General features: G+C 46.4%; 1 protein-coding gene across 1 annotated transcript in view; it reads left to right on the top strand.

Moving 5' to 3' along the window:
* The window catches only part of LOC140203614 (serine/threonine-protein phosphatase 2A 65 kDa regulatory subunit A beta isoform-like), an 88712-nt gene extending 76746 nt beyond the window's left edge, over window positions 1-11966 (top strand). Inside the window, exons 15-17 of the mRNA XM_072269662.1 lie at window positions 2132-2274; window positions 5287-5378; window positions 11863-11966. Coding sequence (XP_072125763.1) covers window positions 2132-2274; window positions 5287-5378; window positions 11863-11966 — 339 coding nt within the window. The remainder of the gene's footprint in view (window positions 1-2131; window positions 2275-5286; window positions 5379-11862) is intronic.
* Window positions 11967-14343: the final 2377 nt, after the last annotated feature.

Raw genomic sequence — 14343 nt, 5'->3', positions numbered from 1 at the left:
CCTCTGCTATTTCCTCTGGTTTCATACATACTTTCCCACTGTCACACTTGATAGGTCCTATTCTTTCACGTCTTATCCTCTTGCTCTTCACATACTTGTAGAATGCCTTGGGATTTTCCTTAACCCTGCCTGCCAAGGCCTTCTCATGGCCTCTTCTGGCTCTCCTAATTTCCTTCTTAAGCTCCTTCCTATTAGCCTTGTGCTGTGGTAAAGGAGATAGAATTATGATCACTATCTCCAAAATGCTCTCCCACTGAGAGACCTGACACCTGACCAGGTTCATTTCCGAATACCAGATCAAGTACAGTGTCTTCTCTTATAGGCTTATCTACATATTGTGTCAAGAAACCTTCCTGAACACACCTAACAAATTCCACCCCATCTTAAACTCCTTGCTCTTGGGATCCACCAATCGATATTTGGGAAATTAAAGCCTCCCATCATGACAACTCTGTTATTATTACACCTTTCCAGGATCTGTTTCCCTATCTGCTCCTCGATATCCCTGTTACTATTGGGCGGCCTATGAAAAACACCCAGTAAAGTTATTGACCCCTTTCTGTTCCTAACCTCCACCCACAGAGACTCCGTAGACAATCCCTCCATGGCGTCCACCTTTCCTGCAGCTGTGACACTATCTCTGATCAACAGTGCCACGCCCCCACCTCTTTTGCCTCCCTCCCTGTCCTTGTTGAAACATCTAAAACCCAGCAGTTGAAGTAACCATTCCTGTCCCTGAGCCATCCTAGTCTCTAATGGCCACCACATCATATCTCCAAGTACTGATCCACGCTCTAAGCTCATCCGCTTTGTTCACAACACTCCTTGCGTTAAAATAGACACATCTCAAACATTCGGTCTGAGAGCATCCTTTCTCTATCACCTGCCTATCCTCCCTCTCGCACTGTCTACAAGCTTTCTCTGTTTGTGAGCCAACCCCCTCTTCCCTAGTCTCTTCAGTTCGGTTCCCAGCCCCCAACCATTCTAGTTTAAACTCTCCCCAGCAGCCTTAGCAAACCTCCCTGCCAGGATATTGGTCCCCCTCTGATTGAAGTGCAACCCGTCCTTTTTGTACAGGGCACACCTGCCCCAAGGGAGGTCCCAATGATGTAGAAATCTGAATCCCTGCCCCCTGCTCCAATCCCTCAGCCACGCATTTATCCTCCACCTCATTAACCACTGACATCTCCTCTGTACCCACTCCCAAGCACCTTAAAACTATGCCCTCTCGTTCTAGCCATTTCAGCCCTGGGAAAAAGCCTCTGACTATCCACACAATCAATGCCTCTCATTATCTTGTTCACCTCTATCAGGTCACCTCTCATCCTCCGTCGCTGCAAAGAGAAAAGGCCGAGTTCACTCAACCTATTCTCATAAAGCATGCTCCACAATCCAGGCAACATCCTTGTAAATCTCCTCTGCACCCTTTCTATGGCTTCCAAGTCATTCCTGTAGTGAGGCGACCAGAACTGAGCACAGTACTCCAGGTGGGGTCTGACCAGGGTCCTATATAGCTGTAACATTACCTCTCGGCTCTTAAACTCAATCCCACGATTGATGAAGGCCAATGCACCGTATGCCTCCTTAACCGCAGAGTCAACCGCATAGCAGCTTTGAGTGTCCTATGGACTCTGACCACAAGATTCCTCTGATCCTCCACAGTGCCAGGAGTCTGACCACTAATGCTATATTCTGCCATCATATATGACTCGATAGCCGAATTCCACTCTTGCGTCTTATAATCCTGGTTCCCTCTTGGCTCGGGTCACCTTGTCATGGAAGAGATCCCAGTGATGCTGTCTGCTCTGCACCCACACTTTGTACATTTCAGCCGTCCTGCCTTCCTGTTTCTAAACTCGCTCGTACATGGCAGAAGGGGTAGTCCAGCGATTACAATATACCAGCACTTCTTCTTTACAACTTGTCTATTGATCTGTAAGTCTCCGTTGCAGGACCTCATCTCTCTCCTTGCGGGTGATCATTGGTGCCAGTGTGGACTATGCCTTTTTATCATGGGGCAAAATACATTCTGAGCGTCGCACAAATCAGATCGATGATCTTTTCTTCAGTCTTGCTTCGTGAAGTTCGGGGCTGTGAATGAACATTTGCATTTTCTGCTGGTTTTTTTTAGGTGTTGTCTGAAGCCTGTGGCCAAGAAATCACAGCAAAGCACATGCTGCCGACGGTTCTCCAGATGGCAGGCGATCAGGTGGCAAACATTCGCTTCAACGTGGCTAAAACATTGCAGAAAATAGGACCGGTTTTAGATGCCAGGTAAGTATTTGAGTTGGGGCTTATAACCCGGCCTGTGGAGAATGTTTCACCTCCAGTTTGGAATGGAAATTGAGACGCCACTGTGGTGGCATTTAGTGATGGAGTCGCACCGTCTTTTGTACCCACAGGTCCAATCCGGCCAAGACCACCGTCTCTGCCGGTCCCATCGTCCCAGGTTCTCAACCTGGGGTTCATGGACCCCTAGCGTAATGATCCATGGCACCAAAATAGTTGTGCACCCTTGCTCTAAACCTTTCCTGCCCGCGTACCTGTGCTTATTGAAGTTGTTAATGTGCCTGCCTCAACCAGTTCCTCTGGCAGCTCATTCCATGTACCGCATGGGGGAGGGGCATAAACTTAACCCTCGGGCCTCCCCCTCCCCTGTGGTGTTTGCCTCACTTTCCTGCTTGACCTTGATCCTTTGGTACCCTTAAACGATCTTCTTCTCTATCCAGAGGTTAAGGCCATAAGACACAGGAGCAGAACCAGGCCGTTCGGCCCATCGATAATGCACGGCCATTCTATCATGGCTGATTTATTATTCCCCTCAACCCCACTCGCCTGCCTTCTCCCCTTTTTTTTAAAGAAAGGACATCCTCACCAAGAACATTTAGTAGCCCGTTTCTACCCTCCAAATTACCTGTTTAAGGTCTCTCCACTGCCTTTGTATTCCAAGGGCCTCATTTTACTACAGCTTTCCCAAGCAATGCGCAATATTCCTTTGGGTTCTGGATATAGTCAGTTGTACTGTATAGAAGCATGACCTCTTGTCCATTGCATCTATACTGACAATCACTCCTTGCTATTGTAAACCCACTCAGCCACACTAACTCCACATCCCTCTGTCTTGCTCACTGAACCTGTAGAACAGGCCCATTGGCCCACAATGTTGTACCAAACTAATTCTTCCTTTTCAGTCCGGACGAAGGGTCTGGGCCCGAAACGTCACCTGTTTATTCATTTCCATAGGTGCTACCTGACCTGCTGAGGTCCTCCAGCATTTTGTGTCTGTTGCTCTGGGTTTCCAACACCTGCAGACTTTATAAATAAAGCAGCGCCTAATTGAACCGTGTCCTTTTGCCCGCACGTGGCCGATATCCTCCATTCTCCGCACGTTCATTTGCCTGTCTAACAGTGTCTTAAATACTTCAATGCTCACACAAAACGCTGGAGGAACTCAGCAGATCAGGCAGCGTCCATGGAAATGAACAACCAGTCGCTGTTTCAGACCGTGACCCTTCATGGGATCGTAAACACTTGTTCTTGTTTCATACCTGCATCCACTTCCACCAGACCCGTCGGTGTGTTCCAGGTACTCAAATCCTCAGCACATCTTTGAGCTGTTCTCTTCTGGCTTTTACATCTCAACTGTGAGCCGTCTGCCTTTGCCTCAGAATTTTGTAAACTTCTGTCAACTCGTCCCTCCCTCAGACTCCATCACCCTGGAGAAAGCAACCTCTCCGGTAACATCTGCAGTACCAGTCAGCATGTCTTCTGTACCTTTTTCAGATCCTTTAAAGGGGAGGCCAGAGCTGAATTCAGTACTCCAAATGTGACCTAACCAGAGATTTATCACAGGCAACGTCCTGTAAACATCTTCTGTACCTTCTCCAAAGTATCCACACCCTTTAAAGGGGAGGCCAGAGCTGAATTCAGTACTCCAAATGTGACGTAAGCAGAGATTTATCACAGGCAACGTCCTGTAAACATCTTCTATACCTTCTCCAAAGTCTCCACACCCTTTAAAGAGCTGGCCAGAGCTGAATTCAGTACTCCAAATGTGACCTAACCAGAGGTTTATCACTGGCAACGTCCTGTAAACATCTTCTATACCTTCTCCAAAGTCTCCACACCCTTTAAAGAGCTGGCCAGAGCTGAATTCAGTACTCCAAATGTGACCTAACCAGAGGTTTATCACTGGCAACGTCCTGTAAACATCTTCTGTACCTTCTTCAAAGTCTCCACACCCTTTAAAGGGGAGACCAGAGCTGAATTCAGTACTCCAAATGTGACCTAACCAGAGGTTTATCAAGTGACTGTCCAGGTTTTTGTTCCGGCCTGCACCACCACCACCTCCTTTGGCAGCTCAGCTACCAACTCCTGCATGAAAAGTTTGCTCCTCCAATCTTCTTTAATACATTTTCCCTCTCTCCTTCAACCACTGATGGATAAATCCTGGTTAGAAGTGAAAACCGCACAGTGAGATTTCAGTTAACGCCACCACCATCTTCATCAGCATGTGACGTGGGCGATCGTGGTCTCTCCATGGCCACGGTTGTTCTTGGCAAATTATCCTGCAGAACTGGTTTGTGCCATTGACGCCTTCTGGGCCGTGTGTGTTTTTACAAGACGAGGTGACCCCCCACCCCACCCCCCAGCCATTATCAGTGCTCTTCAGAGATTGTCTGCCCGGCATCAGTGGTCGCACAACCAGGACTTGTGATCTGCACCGGCTGCACACATGACTGTCCACCATCTGCTCCCACGGCATCGCGTGACCCTGATCAGGTGGGGGGGCTTAAGCAGGTGTTGCACCTTGCCCAAGGGTGACCTGCAGGTCTGCGGAGGGAAGGAGCACCCTACACCTCCTTTGGTAGCAACGTATCTCCACCCCGCCAACCCGTCCGGTGAACGATTTTTGTGAAATTGTGCGTTTGTGATTTGATTGGAATTTGTGTGGAAAGCAATAACAGACGGATTGCATTAAAAGGAAGTTTATGCATTCAGTGCCCCCTCTCTTCAACGGCATAAAAATGCGGCATCCGAATTATTCTCCTTTTGCATCCACTAACCCAAATGAGCTCAGCTGCAGTTTGTGACCGTACTCTGCTAGTTGAGCTCTAACCCGTATCTGGCCAGTAAACGATCAGTTGTGGAAGTGGGAGCCTGCGTGAGAGGCAGAAAGAGGAGATTTTAATCTGGGTAATATCCAGTATCGCTTTAGATTTAAGTGAATGTGCTGCTGTCTTGTTTTGAAGGTCACAGGTACTAAAACTTGCTTTTAAATCACAGCACTTTACAGAACGAGTTCAAACCAATATTGGAGAAATTGGGTCAGGACCAAGATATGGACGTAAAGTACTTTGCGCAGGAAGCCATGACTGGTAAGTTGTGGCTTTGGACCCAGCTCGGTACGAGCATAAGCATTCTCCCTTCGAGCAGTTGTGGCCTGCATTGTCCCAGAGTCTGTCACTGGGTCTCTGAAGATGAGCAGAAGACAAGATGGGTTCCTGCTGTGGGGGCACTGATGGTAGAAAAGGCTCTTTAAGCTAAAGATGTGTGTTTTGTAATCTGCACGTGTAACGAGTGAGGGTCGGGGAAAAACATGCAGTCCTCAGCACGTTCATTAAAGGGGATAAAACACAAATTATGGATTCAAAACTCTGAACCAGCAAGAGGGTTATTCGAGCTGCTGGAACAATGCTGTGATATTTGGAACTGTTTCCAGTTAAAGGGATTTACTAATTGTTCAGAATTATAAACCTTGTTATAGAGCCAAGCATGAAGTTCTCAGTTCTGTCTCTTACTTGCCTCCCTGTTCCTGGAAGCTGAATATTTTAAGAACCAATCCAGAGTTTTGAGTACAATCCTCAGTAAAGAGTTCTGCGTTTATATTAGGTGATTTTTAGGGTTTAGGAACGGGTGTTAAAATCTAGTGCCAGACATCCCACCCTGCAAAAACTCATTTCAGGGAGGTAGCAGTACGATATGGAGAGCAAGCTGTTGCCCCATGTAGCAAGCTCCCCGTCTGCACGCACCCAAAGGAACGGCAGATTGAGTTTGGTACCAGGAGCACCACAGGAGTTGTCATTCAGCGTAGGACTGCCTTAGGGACTCCAGCTCCGGGTTTACTCCCGAAGCCTTCCCTGTGAGTGGGTACAGCCGCAAGGCAGCAGAGGTTTGAGATCCGAATTTTCCTTCTCCTAGATGAGCTGACGAGTCCCATCTCCCCGAATAGGTCTTGAAGCAACAGGAATTAAGAGTTGGCAATGTATGAATTCACTTGCAATATTTTAGAAATGACATACTCCATCGCTAGAATTCCCACAAGTTGTCGTCATAGCTTACAGATAGATGCGTGTTCTGATTATCTTCAGAAACGTTCCCATTTTGTCTCCTTTTAATATCTAATCTGCATGTTTTCCTTCTTATCTAGTGCTTGCCTTATCATAGAAAGGAGTGAAGAAATGGCTGTCCAGACTTGCAACGAGATCTGCCGCTGACATCTTTGAAAACCTTCTTCACTCTCTCTTTGTACCGTATAGGAAAAAGGAAAGTTACGTCACATCCGGAGTTTCTCCAGTTGCCGGACGATTTCCCTCCACGCCTCTCTGACATAGTGGGGAACCGCGTACGAGGCAAGTGACAGCAGTGGTTTGCCATTGCCTTCTGCCGGGTGAGTTTCCAAAGAGATCACCAGCTCGTAACCCAGAATGGATGGAAAGCGTGCAGGGGAGCCGGCTGGATTCAAACTCGGGGTGACGCCACTACAGCATCAGCCGGGTCAGCCTACTGTATGATATGGGGACTACTTTATGTTGTAGTAACACATCGTTGCATGCGCTATTAGGCGCATATTGATACGTATGTGTGTGTTCTGCATCATTTTCTACTAGTAAAGAACCATGAAACTTCGCTCCTGTCTCCAGCATTTTTATTAATAGCATTGTTGTGTAGCCAGGCCACATACACAACACTCTTTAAAGAATTACCCCTGGAAATGTAAATGTCTCGTACGTAGTGTCACTGGATTTTAGCTGCCTTGTAGATTCTAGTTCTGCAGTCTTTCTGCTGTCTCAATTTAGCTTGAGATATCAAGCTGTCTACTTCCCCTATTTATTTTCATTGACTGTAGTGTACCCAGTGGCATTGTGTATCCGATGGGTTTAACTGTTAACAAGGATGTGAGGTTATTAGCTTTGCTGCTCTGTCGACAGTCACTTGTATCCAGTATGCCTCCTCCTCCTTTCCCAAAACACCTTTGCTTGTATTCCCAGCATCCAGTGGCAAATGCTCGAATTAAAACTGAAGATGTTGTCCAATCTGAAACTGTTCTCGGATGGGGTGGCAGAGGAGGGGCCCAGTGAGGGGCCCACATTGGATGGGCCTTGGCTTGGGGAAGTGGTCCACATTAATGGGTCCTGACCCTGATGTAGGAGAGGGTTTCGCATTTGATGGGGCCTGGTGAAGGGGTGGGTTCCACATTGATGGTTCCTAAGGTGGGGCCCACATTTAATGGGGCCTCATGTGTCTGCACTCATTGTCCCCACGTTGCTGAATGATGTGCTATAAGTTTTGACCTACCTTAATTTCCCTTTTAATTGTTTTTAACATTAAAAGAAAGAGTGCCCGTTAGACAGTTATTGAAATGACTTTGAATGCCTACCTCATTATTCCAGTGACTTGAACAGCAGTGCCAGTGGATGCTGTGATTACCTGATGGTTTGGTTCGGCAGCCATTGCTTCTGTACATATTAGTTAAAGTTGATTTTTCAATAGCTAAGCTTCTCTTCCCAACCAGAATTACACAATATTGTATCACTCCAGTGGTCTAGTCACATTTGGGATGCCATTTCAATATTACAAATCATGTAATTTAATCTCTGTTAGCTTTTTGAATGATTTTAGAGATTGTGTTAGGCACGTTTAACCTGTTACCAGTGGACGTCTTTCCCCTAATTTGTATATTACATCATTCTTTTGACTGCTTTAATTAATAAAGTGGATTAAGGTAAACGCTGCTTCGTGTTGCACACCAGAGAGGTGCAGGATTTACCGCCTTGCGACTTTCGCGGAGCAGAAACTCGTAAAAAGCATGTCATGTGTTTCGTTTCCTTTTAATTTTTTCCTTCTGTTACATTTCTTTTTGAGGTAGCTTTCTGTGCTGTTCACTGGGTTTTAGACCAAGGTCTTGCACACAAATCAGAGTTAGTCACTGAAGATTTAGTCAACGTGGAGAGACAAGTACAGCAGGGGAACGGGCCCTTCACCTCTTCTCTCTGGCGTCTTCTCTCTTCATCTCTTCCTAACAAAAGCCCCAAGCCCAACCTTAGTGTCCCTCACCAAAGAAACCTCCCCTTAATCATAAGACCATAAGATGGAGGAGCAGAAGTAGGCCCATCAGCCCATCGAGTCTGCTCCGCCATCCAATTCTTCCAGTCATCCCCATTCCCCTTGCCTCCTCATGATGCCCTGGCTAATCAAGAACCTATCTATCTCTGCCTTAAATACACCCAATGATTTGGCCTCCACAGCCACTTGTGGCAACAAATTCCACAAATTTACCACCATCTGACTAAAGAAATTTCTCCGCATCTCTCTTCTAAATGGATGTCCTTCAATCTTGAAGTCGTGCCCTCTTGTCCTAGACTCCCTGACCATGGGAAATAACTTTATCATATCTAATCTGTTCAGGCCTTTTAACATTTGGAATGTTTCTATGAGATCCCCCTCCCCTCATTCTCCTGAACTGCAGGGAATACAGCCCAAGAGCTGCCAGACGTTCCTCATACGGTAACCCTTTCATTCCTGGAATCATTCTCATGACTCTTCGCTGAACCCTCTCCAATGTCAGTATATTCTTTCTAAAATAATGAGCCCAAAGCTGCACACAATACTCCAAGTGTGGTCACACGAATGCCTTATAGAGCCCCAACATCACATCCCTGCTCTTTCATTCTATACCTCCAGAAATGAATACCAACATTGCATTCGTCGCGTTCACCACCAACTCAACCTGGAGGTTAACCTTTAGGCTATCCTGCACAAGGACCCCCAAGTCCCTTTGCATCTCTGCATTTTGAATTATCTCCCCATCTAAATAATAGTCTGCCTGTTTATTTCTTCCACCCAAGTGCATGGCCATACACTTTCCAACATTGTATTTCACTTGCCACTTCTTTGCCCATTCCCCTGAACTATCCAAGTCTCTCTGCAGGCTCTCTATTTCCTTCACCTATCTTGGTATCATCGGCAAAATTAACCACAAATCCATTAATCCCATAGTCCAAATTATTGATGTACATTGTAAAAAGCAGCAGTCCCAACACCGACCCATGGAACTCCACTGGTAAGCGGCAGCCAGAATAGGATCCCTTTATTCCCACTCTGTTTTATGCCGTTCAGCCAATGCTCCACCCATGCTAGTAACATCCCTGTAATTCCATGGGTGCTTATTTTGCTGAGCAGCCGCTCGTGGGCACTTTGTTAAAGGCCTTTTGAAAATCCAAATACACCAAGTCTACTGCATCTCCTTTGTCTACCCTGCTTGCAATCTCCTCAAAAATTTGCAGTAGATTTGTCAGGCAGGATTTTCCTTTCAGGAAGCCATGCTGGCTCTGGCCTATCTTCTCATGTGCCTCCAGGTGCTCCGTAATTTCATCCCTAACAATCGATTCCAACAATTTCCGAACCACTGATGTCAGGCTAGCAGGTCTGTAGCTTCCTTTCTGCTGCTCCGACCCTTCTTAAATAGCAGAGTGACATTTGCAACTTTCCAGTCATCCAGTACAATGCCGGAATCTATCGATTCTTGAAAGATCATTGCTAATACCTCCGCAATCTCTCCAGCTACTTCCTTCAGAACCCAAGGGTGCATTCCATCAGGTCCAGGAGATTTATCCACCCTCAGGCCATTAAGTTTCCTGAACACCTTCTCAGTCGTAATTTTCACTGCACATACTTCACTTCCCTGACACACTTGAGTGTCCGGTATACAGCAGATGTCTTCCACTGGATTCTAATTCTCTAGATGTTCCCACACTCTGAGACTCGCACCTTGCATTGTTATCTCTGCACCTCCTTCCAAAAAATGTCAAACCACCTGCCCAATCTCCTGTTTAGTGAGTAACAATTTTTAATCGCCCAAAACACCGCTGCCTTGTTCTAACATGCACCAAGACCTTTCATCCATCTCTTCTGTCCTCACCAAACAACCCAAACACCTGGTTAAACAACATTTCAATCTTAAGACTCTTGCTTTCAATCCCGTCTCCTGTTTCTGCATCCTCTCCCACTCCTACAATTCACCCCACCCCCAGTCTCTGCACCTCCAATTCCAGCATCTTGTTCAACCATGACTTTAAGCACTCTGCTATTGATGACTGTGCCTTCAGCTGTCTGTGTCTCAAGCTCTGGAATCCCTTCCCAAAACCTTTCTGCCTCTCTCCCCACCTCTGTGATGCTCCTATGAAACTTCCCATCGACCAAACTCTGGTCACTTGTTCTAAAATCTCCTTTCATGGCCTGGTCTCAAATTGTATTTGATGATGCTGCTGCTACCAGAGTCTCAGGACCTTTTGCTGTGTAGCTGTCAGTTCCAGTTCCGTCATAATTAACCTTTAGGCTCATAGGCCACTACAGCACAGAATCAGGTCCTTTGTCCTGTGCAGTCCATCCCAAACTATTATTCCACTTAGTCCCAGCTGCCTGCACCTGAACCTCGCCCTCTGTACCCCTCCTATCCATGTACTTATCCAAATTTCTCTCAAATGTTGAAATCAAACCCTTATCCACCACTTCCTTTGGCAGCTGATTCCACATTTGCACCACCCTCTGATTTAAGGTTCACTCTTAAGTATTTCACCTTTCACCTTTAACCTATGACCTCTAGTTCTCGTCTCACCCTGCCAGCATGGGAAAGGCCTGCTTGCATTTATCCTATCTACATCCCTCATAATTTTAGATACCTCTATAAAATCTCCCCTCATTCCCCTACACACCAGGGAATAAAGTCCTAACCTATCCAACCTTTCCCTATAGCTCAGTTCCTCAAGTCCTGGCAACGTCCTTGTAAATTTTCTGTGCGCTCTTTCAATCTTACTGATATCCTTTCTTTCAGTAGGTAAACAGAATTGCACACAATACTCCAAATTTGACCTTACCTTTGTGAAAGATTGTTTCTTTACATTATAAACACCAATTGTGTTTTTATAAAACGTATCTGAAAATGACTTCAGGCATATTACTATCTTTACCTGCTTTTTATTAATTATTTTGGTCAGTTTCCTCTTTTGTGTTCCCATGTCAGGTGGGTGTCACTTAAATGTTCCTTAGGCCAAAGGAAAGGAGTTAAGGGCAATTTATACTTCTGCATTGAATTAATGCCATAGGTACGGCGTAGCCGCGTACCCTACGCTGTAGCCTGACGTACACCTCCCCAAAAATGTAACCACGCGTTGCGGTGACGCAGACAGCAACAACTGATTGGTTGGCTTGGTAGCATCGCATTTCCTCCTGTGCATTTCTGGTTGCTTCTTGTCTCTCAGTGGCCGGACAAGCACAGAAAATTCACCCTCCTTCTGCCTCAATCCATTCAATGCTCGTACACACCATCTCCTCCCACGTCTTCCCTCCTTTCTACGTTGCAGTAACTTCAATAAAAGTAACTCTTGTTCAACATTTATTAGCTCCAACTGCAACATGATGCGCTCAGTTTCAGTCGCCACTGCTTGAAGTACACGAAGAAACTCAACACAGTGGCATAGAAACCCCATCGCCAACTAGCGTTTTAGCGGTGAATTGCAGAGCGACGCGGACACACCAGTGCAGAAGTATAAATGCTCACAAGGGCATAGACCACTTGCACAGGCTACGGCATCGGCTACAGGTTAGAGCCGACGCAGAAGCATAAATCAGCCTTAACGGTGGGGCGGGTGGAGAAGGGACAAGTGGAGGCCAAGTCAGTCAGATGACGTCTTGCATCTGGCTTTGATCGGCTGTTTCTTTGTGGCAACTATTCACCTGTCTCTGCTGAGTGCACAGATTGTTCTTATTAGCACTTGTTGATGTGGAAATGTCTTTGGTACCATAGTATTATATGGGAGTTGAATTCCAAAACAGTCCAATTGGCTCAACTAATCTGTCTCAGTGTTTTGCCCCCCACCCCATACAAGAAAATAGTACTGATCATATTTACCCAATCAGCTCCTATCTGTCTTTAGACTTGTTTCCATCATGCACCTGTCCAGTCTTTCTGCTGCAACTGTGAACTGTGAAAACAAATTCCATGGCTTCTCCAATATCTCCGGTCTTTTGTTTGAAGTTTCTTGCATTTACTGCTGTATTCATGGGCCTTTGCAGTCGATCCCATGACTACCACTGGTCCATCTTTGCAACATTTGAGAAAACACTGTCATTGCAGCACACTGGGTTCCCTTTGTCCTTACCAACCAGCCCACAAGCCTCTGTATCCAGCACATTACTCTCCAAAACTTCTGCCATTTACAGCGGGATCCTACCACTAAACACATCTTCTCCCTCCCCCCACCCCCGACTCTCACTTTCTGCTTGTCCACTCAACCCTCCCCACTGATCTCCCTCCTCCACTTATCCCTGTGAACTGCCCCTAGACCACCTCCCTCACCACTATTCAGACCCTTAAACAGTCCTTCCGTGTGAGGCGATAGTTCACCAGCAGGTCTGCCTGGGTCACCTGCTGTAACTTGGTGCAGCCTCCTCTACATTGGTGAGATTCGGCGTAGATTGGGGTATCAAATATTTGAGCACCTTCACTCTATCTGCCACAAAAGGCAGGGTCTCCCAGCGGCTATCCATTTCAATTCAACTTCCTGTTCCCAATAAGGAGCAATAGAGTAGCTCCTTAGCAGCTAGCCGGCTAGTTTAAATAACGTTAGTTATGATAATGAATGAATGACACCTGTTAAACTCACCTCAACATGTCTTTTACAGTCTTAACCCACCATGGGCAATAGAAAGGTCACTGTTACAAGCAGTGCAGCGAGCAACACAGTCATTATTTTGACCCCTGTTAGGCAGGGGTACTCTTTAGTGTAGTCTGGGGTGAAGTATGTTTTATATTTTCTTTTTGCTTTTTGTGGAACACTCTGCCATCCATCTATCCTCTCTCCCTGCACCCCCTCTCCCCTCCCGCCTCCTCCCTCCACCCTCTCCCCTCCCCCTCTCTCCCCCCCTCCCATCTGTGTGTGTGTGTGTGTGTGTGTGTGTGTGTGTGTGTGTGTGTGTGTGTGTGTGTGTGTGAAAAAAATCCATTTCCAGGATATCGTACATAATTTGCAGCCATCAGGGAGCCGCTGTCAATGTGCGGGTGACTCCTGCAACTTCCGGGAGAGGCGGGATGTCTGTGCGTGTGAGCCCAATTTCAACATTTAAGAGTAGTTGGGATGGGTACCTGGATGGCAGTGCTGTGGAGGGCTATGGACCCAGTGCAGGTTGCTGGGAGTAGGCAGCTTAAATGGCTTTCTATGAAATAGATCAGCCTGGGGCCTGTTCCTGTGTTGTACTTTTCTATGATTCTACGACCTATGGAAAGCTATCTTAAGTATGAAAAAACAGTTCCAAGGGAAGCTAGAGACAGAATCAGATGCACCTTAGCTTTGGCAGAGTTTGCATGCTATTACTTCCTACAAGGTGAAACCTAACATCATAAATGGCTGAATTAAGATGAATGCCTTTTATGTACACTTTGAAAGGCAGAATAAAATTATACATGTGTAATTCCCTGCAGCATCTTATATCTGTTTCAGAGGCCGACATCTGAACAGCTTTCCAGAGGGTGAACCCTGACAAAGCTTCAGGCCCAATGGTGCACCTGGCAAGGCACTGAAAACCTGTGCCACCCAATCAACCAGTTCTATAGGGAATGTATCTCATTGGCACTGAAAACCTGTGCCACCCAATCAACCAGTTCTACAGGGAATGAATCTCATTGGCACTGAAAACCTGTGCCACCCAACCAACCAGTTCTATAGGGAATGAATCTCATTGGCACTGAAAACCTGTGCCACTCAACCAACCAGTTCTATAGGGAATGATTCTCATTGGCACTGAAAACCTGGGCCACCCAACCAAGCAGTTCTATAGGGAATGAATCTCATTGGCACTGCACTCACCCTTGCACCAGCTGGTCAACAACAATGCCTACGTCAGCCTACTGTTTATTGATTATAACTCAGTGTTCAACATCATCATTCCTTCATTACTGATCAACAAGCTTCAAAACCTGAGCTCCTGTACCTCCATCTGCAACTAGACCATCGACTTCCTGATCGGGAGATCAAAAATAACATCTCCTCCTCCAAGACAATCATC

The sequence above is a fragment of the Mobula birostris genome, chromosome 10 (genome assembly GCF_030028105.1).
Source record: "Mobula birostris isolate sMobBir1 chromosome 10, sMobBir1.hap1, whole genome shotgun sequence".
Taxonomy (NCBI): Eukaryota; Metazoa; Chordata; class Chondrichthyes; order Myliobatiformes; family Myliobatidae; genus Mobula; species Mobula birostris.
The sequence above is the reverse complement of the archived record's forward strand: the minus strand, read 5'-3'. Positions and strand labels throughout refer to the sequence as shown.